The sequence below is a fragment of the Panthera onca genome, chromosome C2, assembly GCF_046562875.1.
Source record: "Panthera onca isolate mPanOnc1 chromosome C2, mPanOnc1 haplotype 2, whole genome shotgun sequence".
In the NCBI taxonomy this organism is placed as follows: domain Eukaryota; kingdom Metazoa; phylum Chordata; class Mammalia; order Carnivora; family Felidae; genus Panthera; species Panthera onca.
Window position 1 is genome coordinate 119947361 of NC_138347.1, and position 21954 is coordinate 119969314.

Sequence of the window (21954 nt, forward strand, 5' to 3'; positions counted from 1 at the left end):
AAGATAAGGTTCTGGGCTTTCAGGTAGAAGACCACAGGGATGACTGTTCTCATCAAATCATAGTGGGAGCATGCAATATCTTGTCTAGAATTCTGGCCTGTGGCACATTTGCAGCCATAGTGGATCCATTATTTCTCCAAAAGGTGTGAGCTTTCTTGAGAGAGTGGTGGTCTTGTGTCTCCTGTATTTTTCTCTTTGGAAGGAAATGAGGGCCCTGCAGGTGAGGTGGTTGGTATTGTTTGCAGTTGGAGGGAAGGTTGGTATGTGCAGACTTTCAGTGGTGCCAGCTGTCATTGCATCCTGTTCCTATTCTTGGGCTCCTGGGTGTTGCTTCACTTTAGCCTTAAAGACAGACATAGACTGAGAGTGAAGGAATGAGAAAAGTTGTTCAAGCAAATGGTAACCAAAAAAAAAAAAAAAAAAAAGGCAGGGGTAGTTATATCAGATAAAATAGATTTTAAACTAAAAATAGTAAAAAGAGACAAGATCATTACATGATAATAAAGTGGTCAGTTCATCAAGAGGATATAACAATTGTAAATATATATGTGCCCAAAACCTGAGCACCTAAGTTTATAAGGCAAAACTAACCAAAAAGAGAAATGATAATAGTAGAGTACTTTAATTCTTCACACTATACAATGGATAGACCATCCAGACAGAATCAATGAAGAAAGAGCAGATTCGAACAAATTATTGACCAAGTGGACTTAACAGACATACATAATATTCTACCTAACAGCAGCGGAATATGCCTTCTTCTCAAGTGTACATGGAAAAATTTCTAAGATAACCATATATTAGACCAGAAGACAAGTCTTAGAAAATTCAAGAAGATTGAAATCATACCAAATATCCTCTCTGACCGTAATAGCATAAAACTATAAATTGGTAACAGGAGGAAAACTGGACAATTCATAAATACATGGGAATTAAACACTCCCCTTAAAAACCAATGGATCAAAGAAATTAAAGAGGGATAAACAAGTTTCTAGAAACAAATGAAAATGGAAACACAATATACCAGAACTCATGGGATGCACCAAAGGTATTTTAAAGAGAGAAGGTCATAACAATAAACATCTATATTAAGCAATAAAAATTTCAAATAAGCAACCTAGCTCTATGCCTTAAGGAACTAAAAAAAGAAGAAAAGGCTGAGCCTGAAGTTAGTAGGAGAAAGGAAATAGTAAAGATTAGCACAGAAATAAGTGAAGTCAAGAACAGAAAATCAATAGAAAAGATTAACCAAACTAAGAGTTGTTTTTTTGAAAAGATGAACAAAACTGACAAATCCTTACCTAGACTAATGAAAAAACAGGATCCAAATCAACAAAATTGGAAATGAAAAAGGAGACATTACAGCCGATACCCCGGAAATACAAAGAATCATAAAAATGCACTATGAACAACTGTATACCAACATATTAGACACCTAGGAGAATTGAAAAATTCTTAGAAATATATAACTTACCAAGACTGAACTGGGAAAAAGTAGAAAATCTGAATAGATCAGTTAGTAGTAAGGTTATCAAATTGCTAATCAAAAATTTCCCAACAAAGAAAAGGCCAGGAATTCAAAACTTCACTGGTGAATTTTACCAAACAATTAAAGAAGAATTAACACCAGTCTTTGTCAAAATCTTCAGAAAAAAAGAAATCAAAGAGGAGTGAACATACCCAAATTTATTTTAAGAGGTCAGCGTTATCCAAAGCCAGAAAAGGTATCCCTGATGAATATAGATGAAAAAACTCCCAATAAAATACTAGCAAACCAAATTCAGAAGCACTTCAAAAAAGGTTCATTCACCATAATCAAATAGGATTATTTCCTGGGATGTAAGGATGGTTCAACATACACAAATCAATTCATGTGATACATCACATTAATTGAAGAAAAAAAAACCCTAAGTATGATCATCTCAATGGATTCAGAAAAAGCATTTTTAGAAAATTTAACATACGTTCATGATAAAAACTCTTAACAAATTACACATAGAAGGAACATATCTCAGCATAGTAAAGTCCATATATGACAAGCCCACAACTAACATCATATTCAATGGTTAAAGTTTAAAAGCTTTTCCTCTGAGATCAGGAACAAGACAAGGATGCTCACTGTCACCATTTCTAGTCAAAATAGTACTGGCATTCCTAGCTAGAGCAATCAGGCAAGAAAAATAAATAAAACAATCATAATGGGAAAGGAAGAAGTAAAATTATCTTTATTTGCAGATGACATATTGCGTATAGAAAATCCTAAAGCCTCAACCGTTAGATTTAATCAATGAATTCATTAAAGTTGCAAGATAAAAAATAACATACAAAAATCTGAAAAAGAATTAAATTGATCCTCTTTACACTAGCCATCAAAAACAGTTAAAAAATCAGGAAAAAAATAATCAAGGAGGTGACAATTCTCTACTCTGAAAACTATAAGACACTTGTGAAAGAAATCAAAGAACACAAATAAATGGAAAGGTATCTCATGTTCATGGATTGGAAGAATTGATATTAATTAATTAATATTGTTAAAATGTTAATACTGACCAAAGCCATTTGTAGATTCAATGCAATCTCTATTAGGATTCCAATGGAATTTTTTACAGAAGTAGAGGAAATTCACACTAAAATTTTTATGGAACTTATAGATCCCAAATAGCCAAAGAAATCCTGAGAAAGAACAATGCAGGAGGCATAACACTTTTTATTTCAAGCTATACTATAAAGCTATAATATAACAACAACAACAACAACAAAACAATTATACTGGCATGTAAACAGACACATAGACCAGTGGAATAGAATAAAAAACCCAGAAATAAACCCGAGCATATATAGTCAACTAATATTTGACATGGGAACCAAGAATACTTGGTGGCGAAAAGACAGTCTCTTCAATAAATAGTGCAGGGATAATTGGATATTCAAAAGAATGAAACTGGACCCCAATCTGACGCTACTCACAAAAGTTCTCTTGAAATGGATTAAGAACTTAAATATAATACCTGAAACTATGAAAGTCCTAGAAGAAAACATAGGAATAAAACTTCTTGACCTGGATCTTGGTAATGATATTTTGTTTTTGAATTTAATTTAATTTAAAATTCCAGTATAGTTAAAATACAGTGTTATATTATTTTCAGGTGCATAAATAGCAATTCACCAGTCCCATACATCACCCAGTGCTCATCACAGCAAGTACGCTTCTTAATCCCCATCACCTATTTCACCCATCCCCTTCACCTCCCCTCTGGTAACTATGAGTTTGTTCTTTATAGTTAAGAGTCTGTTTATTGGTTTCTCTCTCTCTTTTTTTCCTTTGCTCATTTGTTTTGTTTCTCAAATTCCACATATAAGTGAAATCATATGGTGTTGTCTTTCTCTGACTTATTTCACTTAGCATTATACTCTCACTCCATTGATGTCATTGCAAATGGTGTATTTCATTCTTTTTTATGGCTAAATAATATCCCATTGTGCATATGTGTATATGTGGGTATATAATGTGGGTGGGCATATATATATATATATATATGCATATGTATATATATGCATATGTATATATATACCACATCTTTTTTATTCATTCATCTACTGATGGACACTTAGATTCCTTCCATAATTTGGCTATTACAAGTCATGCTGCTATAAATATAGGAGTGCATGTATCCCTTTGAATCAGTGTTTTTGGATACTTGGGTAAATACCAGTAGGGAGATTACTAGATCATAAGGTAGTTCTATTTTTAACTTTTTGAGGAACCTCTATACTGTTTTCCAGAGTGGCTGCACCAGTTTGCATTCCCACCAACACTGCATGAGAGTTCCTTTTTCTCCACATCCTTACCAATACATGTCGTTTCTTACATTGTTGATTTTAGCCATTCTGACAGGTGTGAGGTGATATCTCAGTGTAGTTTTGATTTACATTTCCCTGATGGATATGACGCCTAAATCACAATCAACTAAATAAAAAAAATAATAAATGAGTGGGACTACATCAAACTAAAAAAGCTTCAGTACAGCAAAATAAACCATCAACAAAGTGAAAAGACAACGTATGGAATAAGAAAAAAATATTTGCAAAACCCTGTATCTAATAGGGGGTTATTATTCAAAGTATATAAAGAACTCCTACAACTCAATGGCAAAAACAAAAACAAAAACAAAAAATCCCCTCAAATAGCTTACTTTAAAAATAGGTACAAGACCTGAATAGACATTTTTTCAAAGAAGATATATGAAAGGCCAAGAGGTACATCAAACATGCTCAACATTACTAGTCATTATGGAAATTCAGATTGCAACCACAATGAGATATCACTTCATACATGTTAGAATGGCCATTATCAAAAAGGCAAGCAATAATAAATGTTGATGTGGATGTGGAGAAAAGGGAAATTTTGTGTACTCATGGTGGGATTGTAAATTGGTGTAGCCACTATAGAAAACAATATAGAGAAGCCTCAAGAAATTAAAAATAAAACTACCATATGATTCAGCAATCCCACCTCTGGGAAGTGAAAAGGAAATGAAAGCACTAAATTGAAAAGGTGTCTGCACCCTCAGGTTTCTAGCAGTATTATGTACAATGGCCAAGATATGGAAACAACCTAAGTGTCTATTGATGTATCCATCAAAATGGATACAAAAATAATGATACACACACACACACACACACACACACACACACATACACACACACACATACACACACACACATCAGAGTATTATTCAGCCATAAAAAATGAGGAAATCCTACCTTTTGCAGCAACATGGATGGATCCTGAAGTCCACTTAGCATTATGCTAAGTGAAATAAATCAAACAAAAACTGTATGATCTCACTTATATGTGGAATCTAAAAAAAAAGAACCGTATAGAAAGAGAGATTAGATTACCAGAAGTGGAGGATGGGGGAAGGGGAAATTGGAGGAAGGTGGTCAAAAGTTATAAACTTTCAGTTATAAGCTAAAGAAAACGTAGGCATGTAATATACAACATGATGACCGTAGTTAGTACTGCTGTTTGATATATAGGAAAGTTAAGAGGGTAGCTAAGAGTTCTCATCAGATGACAAGCAACAATTTTTTCTTTTTTTTTTTTACTTTTTTTCTTTTTTTGTGTTTATATGAGATGATGAATGATAGCTGTACCTATTGTAGTAATCCTTTCATGATATATGTAAGGCCAACCATTTTCCTGTATGCCTTAAACTTACACAGTGATTATATCAATTATTTCTCAATCAAACTGGAAAAAAAAAGTAAAGTACAGAGGAGAAGAAAAAAACCTAAAACTTCTGACCTGTGAAAGACAATGTCTAGAAAATAAGACAAATCAGGACTGGGTTAAAATATTTGCAAAAGACACATCTTTTTTTTCTTTTTTCTAAAAACACATCTGATACAGGATTATTATCCAAAATATACAAAGAATTCCCAAATATTCAGCAATAAACAAACAAACCAATTAAAAATGGGCAGAAGATTTGAACAGATACCTCACCAAAGAAAATATACAGATGGCAAATAAGTATATGAAAATATCTCATTAGGGAATTGCACATTAAAACAACAATAATGTATCACTACGTATCTATTATAATGGCCAAAATCCAAAACCCTGACAACACAAAATACTAGTGAGGATATGAAGCAACAGCGCTCTCATTCATTGCTGGTAGGAATGCAAAATGAAACAGCCACTTTGGAAGACAGGTTGGCAGTTTATTTTAAAACTAAATACACTCTTACCATATGATCTAGCAATTATACTCCTTGGTATTTTTTCAAAGGAGTTGAAAACTTATGTCCATACAAAAATCTGCATATGGATGCTTATAATAGTTTTATTCATAATTGCCAAAACTTAGAAGACACCAAGATGTTCTTCAGTAGGCGAATCGATAAATATACTGGTATATCCAGACAATGGAATATTATTCAGTGCTAAAAAAGAAATGATCAAGCCATGAAAAGACATGGAAGAACCTTAAATGCATATCACTAAATGAAAGAAGTCACTCTAAAAAAGCTACATACAGTATGATTCCAACTATGTAACTCTCTGAAAATGACAAAACTATGGGAACAGTAAAATGATCTGTAATTTTTAGGAGTTGGGGATGAGGGGTGGGGAATTTATTGGTAGAACACAGAGGATTTTTAGGATAGTGTAACCATTCTGTAAGATACTACATTGGTGGATACATGTCATTATACATTTGTCAAAATCCATAGAATGTACAACAGCAGGAGTGAACCTTAATGGAAACTGTAGACTTTGATTGATACATATGTCAGTGTAGGTTTATGGGTTGTAACAAATGTACCACTCTGGTGGGGGATATTTATAATTATGGAGATTATATGTGTAGGGGGACAGGAAGTACATGGGAGCTCTCTGAACTTTCCATTCAATTTTGCTGTGAACTTAAAACTGCTCTAAAAAATGAGGTTTATTAATTTAAAAAAATCAGTTTTTAAAAAGGTTTTATTTCCCTCCCTGTGCCTTCCTCATCCTCCTCGGACCTAGTCACTTCCTGAGGTGAGGATGATAAAGCTGGTTGAAAGGCCTAACCAAAAAAGATCTTAAACAGGTAGTGTGATTACCTTGCATATACCTCCTAATATAACATTAGAAGCTCTTCCCATCCCTCACCTTGTCTAGCTTAGAAATAATCTAGCACAAAAGGCTGAACCAGAGGAAGAAGAGAGTGGACTCTAAAAGACCGTGAAGACAAAATTATATGATTCCATTTATATGTAGTGTCCAGAACAGGCAAATCTATAGAGACCAGAAAATAAATTAATGGTAGCCAGAGACTGGGAGGAAGGGCCACAGGTAATAACAACTGAGGAGTAAGGGTTTTTCTTTGGAGTGTCTTAAGTTGATTGTGGTTATGGTCATACTGGTCTGTGAATATGCTAGAAACTATAGAAGTATGTTCTTTGAACTTTCTGGTTTGTAAATGTATCTCAGTAAAGTTGTTTTTAAAAAAAATAGGGTGAGGCAAACCAAGAGTAAAATGATGAAGGGGTGGAAGGAGGAGAGGAGGCAGAGAAGATTGAAAGGGGAGGAGTTTCCTGGCCATCCTCCAACCTCCAACCTCAGAGGAAAATTCACATAGGGGTACCTTCGTAGTTTAAAAATTAAGCTTCAAGTTTCTAAGGAACTATAGACAAATGAAAGTCAAGAAGCCAATCCTGAATCTCAGTCTCCCTGTGAATTATGTAGGAATTGGAATAATCATTTTGAATAAAAGGAGGAGACAATTTTGCACATGCTTCTAGACTTTCTCCATTATGCTTTTCTAACAGACAGTGAGGTTGTTTGGGACCAGCTTCCATTCACTTTAAAGGGAAACACAATAGGGAGTTACCTATTTTTGAATCCCTCTTGATGTTTAAAATTTTAACATTGTATATCAGACATAGATTTTGGAGAGAGCTATGTACCCAGACTATATTTTTTGGTCCTCATAAAATTACTTTTATTTAATTGTGCTTTGTCATTATGCCACCTGCCTCTATTGAAGAATGTATTGAAAAAACAGCACTTGAAACTCACCATTATCCTTATTGCAGGGGTGGGTCTTTAAAGCATGTTTATAGACCTGACTAGATCAAAAGCACTTGAAGTCTTGTCAAATGCTTAGATGCAAAGATAATCATAAATCTGAGACTGAGTCCCAGGGATATGATTCTATATGTTAACATATAATTGCATATGTTAACAAAGGTCCTCTTCTGTTGCATATCCCAGCTGAAAATCACTATAGTACATCACATATTCCTCCTTTATAAGGAACCATGAAAAACATCTCTCTTACTTCAGTTCTAGGAACAACTGTTCTGAGCAAATCACCCCATTTCTATCTACCCTCCAACTACCAGCAACATAGGACTTAAAAGACAGTGAATTTTAGAAATGACCATATTTTTCTCTTTAATTCACCTATCAGAATAGTCAAAAACAAATTTTCCAAATTTTCTGTTTCTATGTGATGTGCTTGTATTAGACTAAACTTGTTTTTCTTTTACTCCAATTTTACCTCATCAGTTTATTTTATTCTGCTTGTCATGTATCTTTGTAGGTCACCTCAAATACTTTTTGTAACAAGGGGGATAAATTTCTCAATATTGCAGGATCTTAGCCTAAAGCACCAGAGACTTATTTCATCTAGTCCTCTACCTTTCCTCCCTTGAATGTGTTATGGCATCATTGTTACCAGGGAACAATTGTACATCATTCTTGTCTGAAGAGCTGAAATGCATACAGGTTATTCCTCAGTTTATTAGCCATAGTATTAATTATGGAGATACTATAATACCCCTAAATTTTTAGAAGAAACTGAGGCCAGAAATAATAACTGGCCCAAAGTTACTCAGGGAGTGAGAAGGCTAGGATAAAAAGGCAAAACTCTTAATTGCTTTCTTACTGCACTTACCAATTTGCTTATTTCTAGGAATTAATCAAGGAGGACCCTTACTTCTCATTACAAGTGATTTATATTCTAAATACTTCTAAACCTGGAGGATGTGCTCAGGATGACCCAAGACTTAAAAACTAATAATACCCTACTCTGGGGTTAGCACAGGAAAGGGAGTTGAGAGCTGAGACTAGAGAGATCAGAAGTCCAGAAGTCCACAAGCCTTTGCTTCACTGCCCACAGTGTTAGTCTGTCCTCCTCCAGGCTATTCTTTTAATTCCAGTCTCTCTTCTCCTTTCGGTGGGAACATCTCTCAGAAATAAAATCCTCATATTTTTGTCGAGCAGCTCAGTATAATATGAACATTTTCAAAAAGAAGACAGTTCTTTGAAGACATTTTATTGATGGGATTTTTTCCCCCTTAAGAAACCAGAAAGGTTTGGACTGAGAGTCTGGATATTAGATGGAATCATTCATACTTTGGGGTTTCCAGGGACTAAAGTGTGTGCAAAATTACAACACTCTGAAGGGTGATTTATTTATATTGTATGTCAATTAGCAATATATAGGTGTCCTAAAATTGGTTGTGGTTACATATTGCAACAATTTCTAATCTATTGCTCTTAAAGTGACCAATGAAATTACAAAATATAGTGACAGACGTGATTCCTTTTGAGTCAGTCCACTCCCATTCTGGCTCACACGTTCACTGTTTCTCTACACACACATACACACACACACACACACACACACACACACACACACAGAACACCTCAATCACTGAAAGCTGGAGCAATTTGGAAATCAAATTCTACATTTCCAGGTTTGAAGGTCTCTTGAATAATTAAACCCATTCTGGAACCACTTAAGTTTTCATAAATCTCATTTGCTTTTTTCAAGCTATATTCTACCTGGTTCATCAAGGCGGAGTGGTGAGGAAAAGAAATTGGAGTTAATGTCTAGATAGTTCAATAAATAAACTAGGTGGCATTAAAGGTAATATACATATATAGCAATTATCCAGCCAATTTGATGCAGTTGTGATTCCAGAATTTATGCAACTGAATATAGGGCCAACCTTGGGGTTCCTGGTATGCTCCTTTGACTGATCATGTTTTGGCCTGTGGTGTTAGTTTAAATTCTTGAACCTTAAGGGAAATATTGGAACTGTGACCAAGTTAGATAAGTTATCTTACTTCCCACAACCTGTTTTTCCATGTATTAGTTTCTCACCTTTCAAGTTTGTAATGAAAAGTAGAAATAATGGATGTGAATCACTTAGAATAGTGCCTGGCACATAATAGGAAGTTACTGTTATTCTTTTAAAATTTTTTTAATGTTGATTTATTTTTGAGAGAGACAGAGACAAAGACAGAGTGGGAGTCAGGAAGGGGCAGAGAGACAGGGAAACACAGACTCCAAAGCAGGCTCCAGGCTCTGAGCTGTCAGCACAGAGCTGGATGTGGGGCTCGAATCCAGGAATGCGAGATCATGACCTTAGCTGAAGTCAGATGCGTAACCAACTGAGCCACCCAGACGCCCTTTTATTTATTCTTATTACTGATAATAGCACAGAGGATCTTATTCTACCATAATAAGAAAAATCAGGTAGTTTTATAATACAATTAGAACAATTATACAGATCTTCCTCAATTTATGGAGTTATAGGGTTGTGTCCCAATAACACCATCATAGGTTGAAAATATTTTAAGTACAAATTGCTTTTAATACTCCTTACCTACTAGACACTATAGCTTAGCCTAACCTACCTTAAATGTGCTTAGAACACTTAGCCTACAGTTGGGCAAAATTATCACAAAGCCTATTTTATAATAAAGTGTTGACTTTCTCATGTTATTTGTTGAATATTGTACCAAAAGTAGAAAACAGAATGGTCGTGTAGGCAGAGAATGGTTTTAAGTGTTATCGTTTGTTTATCTTCATGATCACGTGGCTGACTAGAAGCTGCAGCTTGATGCTGCTGCCCAGAATCATGGAAGAGTATGGTACTGCATAGCACTAGCCCAGGAAAAGATCAAAATTCAGAATTTGAAGTACAGTTTCTTCTGAATGCCTATCACTTTCACACCATTGTAAAGTTGAAAAATTGTAAGTTGAACCATCATAAGTTGGGGACTGTCTGTGTAACTGGAAACTACTTTAAGTATCATTGTATAAGGATAACCTTCATTTTCCTTAAAATTCCCTAGGAATTCTCAAACGATTTCAGGGTCTTTACACTTCAAAATTATCTGTAAACTTATGCACTGAAAATACAGCATATTGACACTTTTTTTCAACATGATGAAGTCTTACATCTACTCAGATAAATTAATGTCATGTTGATTAACATCTTTGGTAGAAGTAAATGTAGGAGCCATTGAATAAGCCAATTCATAATATCTTCTCTAGCAAAACTCTGTATTCTGATGTTCCTTACTTTAACACTCTTTGAGATGTACCAAGTTTTTCTTCTTCCTTTCTGGTTGTGCATGGTTGCTTTTAACTGTCTTCTGACATTTTGTAATACTAGAACTGTGTCACTAGACAGATACTTTTAAAAAAATGGACTTTAAAAATTTTTTTTGTGTTTATTTATTTTTGAGAGAGAGAGAGAGACAGACCGTGAGTGTGGGAGGGGCAGAGAGAGAGGGAGACACGGAATCTGAAGCAGGCTCCAGGTTCTGAGCTGTCAGCCTGGAGCCCAATGCAGGGCTCCAACTCATGGACTGTGAGATCCTGACCTGAGCTGAAGTTAGATGCTTAATCAACTGAGCCACCCAGGTGCCCCTAGTCTTTATTTTTTAAAAGCAGTTTTAGGTCTTCTGACATCAGTCCTAAGCAAGATTTGATCATCTAGCTGCTCCCTTCCTCCATGTGAGTTGGCACAAAGGAGACCAGTACCAGCGGTTGCAAACTGCTTAGATTTACATCCTAGGGAGGTGACACAATTGCAACAAAGTAAAAGTTTTGTCTATCTTTTGATGAGTGAGTTCTAGTAACTATAAAGTTGAAGATAATTACACATTTCTTTATATTTTCTTGAGGATAAGACAGCTGTAACAAGAACACAAAGGACACAAAAATATCAATGAATGTTTTCATCTTTTTCTCTTAGTTCATCTAGTATTCAATGATGAAATATTGATAAGGAACATTACAATATTTTATAATTACCTTATTTGGGTACATTTCCAGAAATTGATGTTTTGAAAATCAAAAGCACTTAACAAGATCCAGCAATATTAATATTAAGGTATTGTATTAGCTCAAGCTTCCATAAGCTTGATAATATGCATAATATAATAATATGGATAATTCCATAAGCTTGCGTGACTTAAACAATAGAAATTTATTTTCCCACAGTTTTGGAGACTGGGAAGTCCAAGGTCAAGGTGCAGATAGATTCAGTTCCTGGTAAGGACTCTCTTCCTGAATTGTAGATGCCTATCTTGCTGCGTTCTCATTTGGTTGAGAGAGACAAGGTATCTCTACCTCTCTTCCTTTTTTCCTGGGGCTACCAATCCGATCAGATTTGGGCCCAACCCTTATAACCTCATTTAAACTTAGTTACCTCCCAAAAGCCCTGTATCGAAGTACAGTCATACTGAAGGTTAGAATTCAATATATGAATTTTGGAGGGACACAATTCAGTCTACATCAGGTATGTTTTTAATATAAAAATAAATAAAATAGGAAGGGAGTCAAACAAAGACAGGGAAGGGAGAATTTTCTAGGGTATAAAGAGGTAAAATAATGGTGTTTCAGTTTTTTAGTTATTGAAGTATGGGCTACCCTTAAGTTAATGGACTCAAGTTTTACTGGTACAAACAACCATTAACTAAGAAGCATTTTCTGGCAGACTGTCCCACAAAAAGGTGTGAACTAGCATCCTTCTCACAAGTTTCCACAGAATTTTCAGCTAACTGGCATTGTTATAGCAACTGGAGTGCCAGAGGAAGCAGTCATGGTCTTTATCATCGTCATGTGTCACTATGGCAACAGGCGCCTCTGGAAAGTAAAAGAAAAAATCTTAAACTGTCAACTAGAATCAAAGAGGTTTGTGAAGGGAAAAAAGGTGGAGGCTGAAATGAACATGAGGCTGGAGCAAAGGCCAGAGCAAAGAGAAGTGATTGTATAGAGCTGAACAAACAAGAGAGAAAGGAAACAATAAGCAAAACAGAGGGCAGAGACGTGGCTTGCATAGGAAAGAGGAAGGCAGGAAGAAACATGTAAACATAAAATAGTGAAAAAATGTTTCCAGTGAGAAGGATTTGTAATATTTATTGATTTGAATAGCTCTGAGATCCAGAGATAAATGAGCATAGGATGTTAAGGTCTATGCTGTTGGAACAATCCAGCATGCTATTATTAATATTAAAGAAATATTGAGAATGAGGCAACAGGATAGTAAAAAGGAGTAAACCAATCTGTGGAGTGCTTTTGGCATAGCATCCTGCTGACTAGGAATTCTTGTAATATTTGGTGTTCAGAGGCACCACATTTAAATGTGGATCTTCCTTTATTGGGCAGTATGATTGCTTTAGACAAAGGCATGTTGCCATTTGGTCCATTATAAATATATATTTCCTTCATTAAAGGATCTTAATGGATTTTTCTTTCCAAGAGAGAATTAAGATGATTATTCTAATACTATTAAAAAGTAGGTGGCAATGTCATTTGGAATAAAACACTTTCACTTAATATTTTCTGTTTTATTAGTGGTCAGATAGATCAAAAGTTTTTATGGCCCAATGTTAATTTTTGTGAAGAGAAATGTGTACTTTATTAAAAGGTGTTACTAAAATGTTGATACTTTTTTTAAGAAATTATTTTCAGAAATGAGAGATTGCAGGGGCACCTAGGTGGCTCAGTCGGTTAAGCATCCGACTGAAGCTCAGGTCGTGATCTCGCAGTTCATGAGTTCTAACCCCGCATTGGGCTCTGTGCTGACAGCTCTGGAGCCTGCTTTGGATTCTGTGTCTCCCTCTCTCTCTGCCCCTCCCCTGTTCACACTCTGTCTCTCTGTCTCTCTCTCTAAAATATAAATAAATGTTAAAAATTTTTTTAAAAAAAGAAATGAGAGATTGCAGAGGGAATTGAAAGAGAGGCAAAGAAAGAAGTGATAGTTGTAGTCTTAACTAAAGCAAAATAAAAAGAATGAAGCTTGAGATTAAACCACAAAAATAAAACCAACAGTCTGGGTGGTTTGCAGAAATTTGGTCCCAAGGATTTTAACAGGATTTAATTTCTTTCCCTAGTTTAAAATTTTTTAATGGCAAGCATTTCTCTCAAGCACTGTATTTTAGGTGTCATTTACTAACTTGGAAAGGGGTGGTTTGTGGCCATTTCTGTTCTGTTCAGGATAAATCAACTGGTTGACAGTAAGGATGAACAAACCTCTTTAAGAAGGCCCAAATTTTCAGTGGCCAGAGGCCCTTTGCTGACCTGCTCCCACCAGAAGTAAAAGCTCCAGAGATATCACAGCACAAATATCCATCTTCTCTTTGGATCCATCCCCAAGACTTGGATACCAATAATGATACCTCCTTCCGAAAGTTCATGGTTTGAAAACCATGCACAGCTTTGTAGTGTATAATCCTCACAAACAAGTTTCATTTTTCTTTTGAATATTGCAGTTATGTTTTAATTTTTTCTGCCAACACACACAAAAATGTCATTATTTATAAAATATGTATAAAACTGAATGCAATATGTAAATAAAATTGTCAATTCCTGGTGTTCTAGTTACTTGAAACATGAAACAAAGAAGTGAGGAAACATGCAAACAGACGTCAAATTGAGGATTATACCTTCACAAAAGTAAACTTGTTTTGAAGTATAATATATAAACAAAAAAGTGACTAAAGATTATAAATGTGTTGCTTGACGTATTATGTTGTAGTGAACACACTAGTTTAATCATCACCCAAACCATGATATGAAACATTATATTATAGCTTTCCCATGGTTTTCTAATAGTGTAAGAAAAGAGCCTGACATATTTTGCAGCCACATCCATTTACATTGTAAGATGGATAAGCAAAACAAAAATGTTCCATTGCAACTTCTAAGAATTTTTTGTACCATGTGCAAAGAGAGACCCCTGCTGGAACATTTTTTTTTAAGAGAACCTCTAAACTAACCCACAGAAACTACAGAGAAAAAGAAATAGCTATGACTCTTACTGGCTTTAAGATGAAATTTCTGAATGCATTTTATTCCAAGAAATAGAAAATCTTTAACCTCTACTAAGGTAAAGGAGGCTTTGGGGTTTTCCTTGATATATACTTATCTGATTTTCTTTAGATTTCCAAGATTGGGTAAAAATAGGGTCTAACTTTTTCTGCATGTCTCGAGATCCCTATTTCTTTGCTCTCTGCTGGGCTGATCCCCCCATACAACCAGGGTGCTCCTGGAGACCTGCACGCAGTGGGGTGCATGGCCACTCCTGATGCTCTCTTTGGCATTATCACCTACTATTTAAGATGTGCTGTCTGTGGAGGTAGCAATTGATTCTAGAGCATAAACCGTAGTTTCATAGTCAGATGGATGCATATCACACCTTACTAACTAATTTAATTTATTCCAAGTTAGGTACTGTGTACTTGCTCTTTATTGGGTGTCTGCTGGTGGTATATCTGGAGTCTTTGATTGCACATCATGAGACAGAATGTCCAGTGAGTGCCCTGATGAGGAGTACCAGCTGAGATGGGAAGCCAAGAGAATCCAGACTTGACGTGATAAATGCATTAGCATGTTGCTCATCCTGAAGTAGGAAAGTGAAGGCTGGAGCAATTCCCTGCTCCAACTGCCTGCACTTGGGAAGATTTGATCGAGTTCCTTAGGCAGAGAATGGGGCATATCCAGAGGGATTCAGGTGCACAAAATATGGGCATGATGATAATTTTAGAACCTGCACTGCTTTAATTTTATTTAAATTTCCCTTCCCCCTGAAGTCCACACTTACCTCCTTCTTTGTTTTCTGCCTCAGCAAAATACTATAAAACACCTTCTTCCTCACCCCAAAATGCAGTATGCCCACAGACTCATCTCTTTCTCACCTTTACCTGGACAACTCTTAAAAAATTACAAAGTTCAACTGAATTCCAATTCATGACACATTCCATATCCATTCATTTCAGCTGCTGGAATGCTCTGGGGTTGCCAGGTGATGGTCATCATGATCTTTCACCTGGACCACCATGACACTAACAATTGGTGTCTTCGACTAATCAATTCCCCAAATGGCTGCACTAAAATCATAGCTCTCTAATCATTAAAACATTTATAATGTATACAAATATTGAATCACAATGATGTACACCTGAAACTAGTAGGATATTACATGTAAATTATACCTCATTTAAAAAAGAGAAAAAAATAGAAAACCTATTCTACCTCAGTCTTAGGTGTTTTTGAGGTCAAAATTTCCTAGTATGGCATAAAGGGCCCTCCATCATCTACATGCTTTTTGGATTTTTAGTTCTGTCTCTTGGTAGGGATTTCCTCATATCCCTACACTCTGACATTCTTACTTGCTTCAGGTTTTCTAAAAACATCTTTGCACATGCTACCCTAATAGGAACGTCTTTTTCATCTTTTATTTACCATGCCCACGGTTTGTGACTATCTCCTTTTTGAAACTTTTGTAATCCTTCCCCTCCCACTTCAGTTGAAAAGAGCCATTTCCTCTTTCATGCTACTGTTTGAACCTGAACATTTTTTTATGGTCACTCCTTTGCCAATTTCTTGAACCTATTTATTTACCTGCCAATTTCTCCAAGCTGGAATATAACCACACCTGATTGATATTCTTACTGCTTAGTCCAGGGTCTGGCTTCTAAAAAAGAGCTCCTTAAATATTTCATTGTGTAGTAAGATGCTTCAGTGCTGAACCCTAATGATTCTGAAGGAGTGATTGCAGGAAATGTAGGTAATTTGTTATTTTAGCTAAGGGGCATATGGAATTTATTTTAAGAAAATCTATTAATGGGTAGGGGCCCCTGGGTGGCTCAGTCGGTTAAGCGTCCAACTTCAGCTCAGGTCACTATCTGAGTGGTATGAGCCCTGCGTCGGGCTCTGTGCTGACTGCTTGGAGCCTGGATCCTGCTTCAGAGTCTCTGTCTCCCCCTTTCTCTGCCCCTCTCCTGCTCACACTCTGTCTCTCTCTCTCTCTCAAAATTAACATTCAAAAATTTTAAAAAAAATAGATTTTCTTTCTTTTTTTAATTTTTATTTTATTTTTGAAAGAGAGAGAGAGCGAGCGAACGAGCAGGGCAGGGGCAGAGAGAGAGGGAGACACAGAATCTGAAGCAGGCTCCAGGGTCCTAACTGTTAGAACAGAACCCAACACAGGGCTCAAACCATGAACCGTGAGATCATGACCCAAGCAGAAGTTGGACACTGAATCGACTGAGCCATCCAGCTATCCCAAGAAAGAAAATCTATTAATGGGCCTTTTGTTATGCAAAGGTAAAGAAAAATTCAGTTCCAGAATGTCCCAGGCAGGACATAGAGAAAGTAAAATGAGCTGCATTAGCACACACAGTAGATTGTCTTCACTTTGGTCAGAGTGGGGTTTTTTTTGTTTGGTGGGTTGGTTGGTTGGTTTTTGGTTTTTAATTTTTTTTACTATTTATTTTTGAGAGAGAGAGAGAGAGAGAGAGAGAATGAGTGGGGGAGGGGCAGAGAGTTTGAGAGAGAGACAGAGAATCAAAAGCAGGCTCCAGGCTCTGAGCTGTCAGCCCAGAGCCCGACACGGTGCTCAAACTCACGAACCGCAAGATCATGACCTGACCTAAGTCAGATGCTTAACTGACTGAACCACCCAGGCGCCCCTGTGTTGTTGTTGTTGTTTATGGAGATTATCATAACACTGAATGGACATCAGGCTGAAGATAGGTTGGTGGAAAGAAATAATGTTTCTCAACCCTTGTGACATTGTCAAAGGCACTTCTATGTCTGGGCAGTAGGCTGGCTATAAAACATGGGATCTATCTGGGGGCTAAAGAGATAGTTAGGTAGCAGATAAGCCCAAGGTAAGGTAAAAACATTGACAGAGCTTTACTTTCCCTTGTTTCTATTTTAATTTCCTCTGTAAACTCCTAGCCTCCAATTATATTAAACACTCTAGTCTAGATTCAGTTGAACTTTGGCTATTGAATGGTAGTGAATGGTGGTATCCACTCAGGACAAAGCAACTTAGTTAGGAGCAGTAGGGGCACTTTCCAATGTGCCCAGAGAAGTTCTGAGTTCAGAGGAAACTGGCTGGATAGAGCTGCTGCTAATTCTTCTGGCACCCTTGTAAAAATTAAAAAGTACCCATTCTTCGGTACCCCTTACTTATTTCTGCCAGGAAATTGGTCTAATATACTTAAGTTACGATTTTGTTAAATTAACATTTGTTAGGTCGAGCACAAGGTGCCAGATGGTGATCTGCAGTTCAACAACAGACCACAAGAGAAAATGAAATAGAGACATTTATTATTCACAACCCTGGAGGAAGTATCTGGTATTTGCAACACTGTCATTACAACAACTGTCTCCATGCTAGTGAAAAATGGAAACAGGCAATCATTTTTGAGCTTTCTATGGATTCTGTAAGCTACTGAATTTCTTTCCAATAAATCAGCTTTCAGCAAAAATAGAGTGGAATTTTCTTGCTTGTATCTGAAACCCCTGATCTTCATTATAGCCAATTATCCTTTGGTTTACAAAATGCAGTACTCTTTACATGCTCTGGATGAAGGGTATGTGTGAGCACATACGTACATGTGGGACTTGGGATAGGCAAATATAATCTTTATGGCTTTAGAACAAATTATCAATGAAATATTTTGAATTTTTTTTTTCAAATTTTAAGACACTATACTACAAGGTATGAAGAAAAGAACTAGCATTTTCTGGGGGTCACTGAATAAACCATGTGCTTTATGTATGTTATTTTGTTTAAGCTCTAGAATAACTTTTGTCATAGGCATCAAATAGAGACACTACAGAAAGTTTCAACATAGTCAGAACTGTTTAGATATCCTTTAATTACCATTTCTTAGAAACTCAAACCTCTGCTTTATGTAACACTCTCTCCCTTCAATATCTTTATGCCTGTTTTTGTTATCTTTGAATTTTTCACTGTGTTTAATACTTGTCACATAGTAGACCCTCAAAAATGTTTAGCAAATGGCATTAGAGTCATATACCATATGCTACCCCAAACTGCTTTTTACAGGGTAAATAAAAAGCTACTTTGTATTCACTTTAAATATTGTAGCAATGGATTTTCATTTTCTTACAGACCATGTACAGCATAGCAAGCTTGATGTCTCATCAAGCTTGTTAAAAGAAGAATTTACCTGTCTGTATACGTCTGTGCATGTATAGGTCTTTTGTTTTGGAAAATGACAGTGACTGTGATTACTATCTGCAAATCATTTAAATGACTGCTGTATAATTAACAATCATTTCTACATCGTACACACAAAGATTCCCATTTGATTTTAACCCATTGTTGCTATTTGTGTGCTGTTAACTTTTCTCATTGTAGATTGCAACACACCACTTAGATTTACGTTCAGGCAGATTATTTTATGAGACAACTGGGAATCCCTTACTTCCTAATGTATCCCAATACTTTCTAATGTTGCTGCACTCCTTCATTTAATAACTATTTATAAAGCACCTGCTGTGTGCCAGGTGCTGTGGGAGCTTTGGTGCTATTTGGACTTCAGTGAATTGTAAGCATTGCTTTGATCTTTCAGATGGTCCCTTTGTTTTTAGATTAGTAACATGAAAATCTAAGTTGTATAACAAAGAACCCAACAAACCAGTGGATTAAGAAATGTAATTCCTCTCATGTAGTGGTCCAGGATGTGTAGCTTCTCTCTTGCTTCTGCTGTAGGTTGGTACCCTTATGTCAAGGGTAAAAGGTGGGTCACAAGCACTTCTCTGTTTCAGTTCACAGAAAGGAAAAGTAGGATGGAAGCTGCATGTACATTTTTTTAAAGCCCAAGCCTAGAGTGACACACAATACTTCTGTTCACACTCCATTGCCCCACCTAGAAGTAAAGGGACCTGGGGCCTGCAGTCCCTAGCTAAGTGCCTACCTGTGCAGGTCCTTCTACATTTGCACACAAGAAGGGAAGATGGAAATTGTCTTTCACAGCCTCAGGACACTCAGGACTCCTTAGCACTTTGTCTTTTGAGCAGTTTAAGTCATTGCCTTTTTTTCAATCATCACCTTAAAGCCATTCTGAAGCCTCACTTTTTTTCCCCTATTTTTTTAAATTGAAGTATAATTGACATACAATATCCTATTAGCTTCGGGTATACATTGTAGCGATTCAATATTTTTTTAAAGTTTTTTATTTGGAGAGAGAGAAAGAGTGCAAGTGGAGAAGGGGCAGAGAGAGAGAGGGCGAGCGAGAAAATCCCAACCCAGCTCTGTGCCATCAGCATAGAGCCTGATGCGGGACTTGAACTCACGAACCCCGAGATTGTGACCCAAGCTGGAATCAAGAGTTGGACACTTAACTGGCTGAACCACCCAGGGACCCAAATATTTTTATGTAATATAAAATGACCCCCACAATAAGTTTGGTTACCATCTGTCACAAAGTTACTATAGTATTATTGACTATATTCCCTATGCTGTACATTACATCTCCATGACTAATTTAGACTTCTTAATCCCCTTTACCTATTTGGCCTGTCCCCCAACTCCTCCCCACTCCTCCCCACTCATAAACACCAGTTCCCTGTAACTATGAATATGTTTCTGTTTTTTTGTTGGTTCATTTGTTTTATTTTTTAGATTTCACATATAAGTGAAATCATACAGTATTTGTCTTTTTTATGTCTGACTTATTTCACTTAGCATAATATCCTCTAGGTTCATCCATGTTGCCACAAATGGCAAGATTTCATTATTTGCTATGGCTGAGTAATATTCCATTGTGTATATATACAAAACATTTTCTTTATCCATTCGTCCATTGATGGACACATAGGTTGTTTCCATATCTTGGCTATTGTAAATAATGTTGCAAATGAACATAAGGGTACATATAACTCTTTGAACTGGTGTTTTTGTTTTTGTTTTGCTTTTTGGATAAATACTCAGAAGTGGAATTTCTGATAGTTTTATTTTTAATTTTTTGAGGAACTCCATACTATTTTTCATAGTGGGTCTTCCAATGAACATTCCCACCAACAGTGCAGAAAAGTTTCCTTTCTCTACATCCTTACAACACCTGTTATTTCTTGTCTTTTTTTTTTTTTTATTATAGCCAGTCTGAGATATGTGAGGTGCTATCTCATTGTGGTTTTGATTGGCATTTCCCTGATGATTAGTGATGTTGAGCATATTTCTATATATATGTTGGCTATCTGTGTGTCTTTTTTGGAGAAATATCTGTTCAGATCCTTTGCTGTGTGAGATGCTTATGTTTTGCATTTTGTGTTTATTTTCTGATTATGTAGCCAGGGCTCTTCCTTCCCTTGCATTGAATTAAGATAAGGGAGCTATACTGGAGCCTGGAAAACAGGAGTTGACTGATGCTCTTGCTTTCAAAAACATGAGTTAATTGAATGGAATGTATTAGGTCAGTCTTTCTCAAAATTAGCCTTGCATCAGAGTCACATGGAGGGTTTGTTAAAACAAACCCTGCTGGGTCCCTAACTCAGAGATTCAGTTCAGTAGGTAGGGCCTGATAATCTGCATTTATCAGGACTGAACTACTCGATGCTTCTCACCCTTCCAAGTGTTTTCCTCTGTGGAAGGCCCCCAGGGCCTTCCTGTAACCCTCATGAGCAAGCCTAATAATCCTGAAGTTCAATTTCCCAATAGCTCTGGACAATCAAGACATAGACTGAGATTGAATTTGATTTGAGTAAGGAAACATGACATTCTTGCACATCTGGATCTGTAGGGTAAAATTGTTATATGCTTCACTGACTAGGTTGCTAGTCAGGAATTTGCTTAAGGCACTAACCCTTCTCTTTATACCTGTAAATCTTTCTAAGGCCACAGGGAGAGTACCTCAAAAGATTACTTACATGCCCTGTGATTTAGATCTGAAAGAGGACTGGGGCAAGAGGAATACTTCCTGAGCCTGTAACCAGGATCCTGACCCTCTGCTCATCCAGCCAGCACAGGTATTCTGAGATTATAAGGGAGGTGACCTGGTACCCTGGTTCAGCAGCCCCTCATTTGCTCTAGACCTGAGGGCTACACTCTCTGCCATACATCTATAAATACTTTTACATTTAAGCAACAGGTAGAAACCTTTTGCAAAAATTATAATCATTTCCCAATTCTCTGAAATAAAAGGCCGTTTTATATATGCCAAGATATTTAAAACAGGGTTCTAAGTCAGAAATGTGTACTATCCCAATATTGTAAGCAAAGACACTTTTCCATTTGCCATGTACTTACCCAAATAAAGTGTTTTCTGGGATAAAGTTTCTTCTGGGAAACATGTATCAGGGAAATCTCCAAAATATCTGGAATGTATCATCT

The 21954-nt window shown here is 36.4% G+C and overlaps 1 protein-coding gene across 5 annotated transcripts in view; it reads left to right on the plus strand.

Annotated features, from left to right (window-relative positions):
- LOC144612777 (uncharacterized) overlaps positions 1 to 18082 on the plus strand; it is an 80657-nt gene extending 62575 nt beyond the window's left edge. For 2 of the 5 annotated variants that reach the window (XR_014135243.1, XM_078432271.2), the window contains 2 exons: positions 11802 to 11852; positions 17847 to 18082. Coding sequence is in view for 2 of the 5 variants with exons in the window: in XM_078432271.2 (XP_078288397.1) it covers positions 11802 to 11852; positions 17847 to 17907 (112 nt within the window). In the remaining 3 variants the exon portion in view is untranslated. Of the gene's footprint in view, positions 1 to 11801; positions 11921 to 13799; positions 14340 to 17846 lie in introns of those variants that run through there. The other 3 variants (XR_013549836.2, XM_078432270.2, XR_014135244.1) reach the window with 3 other exon arrangements.
- Positions 18083 to 21954: the final 3872 nt, after the last annotated feature.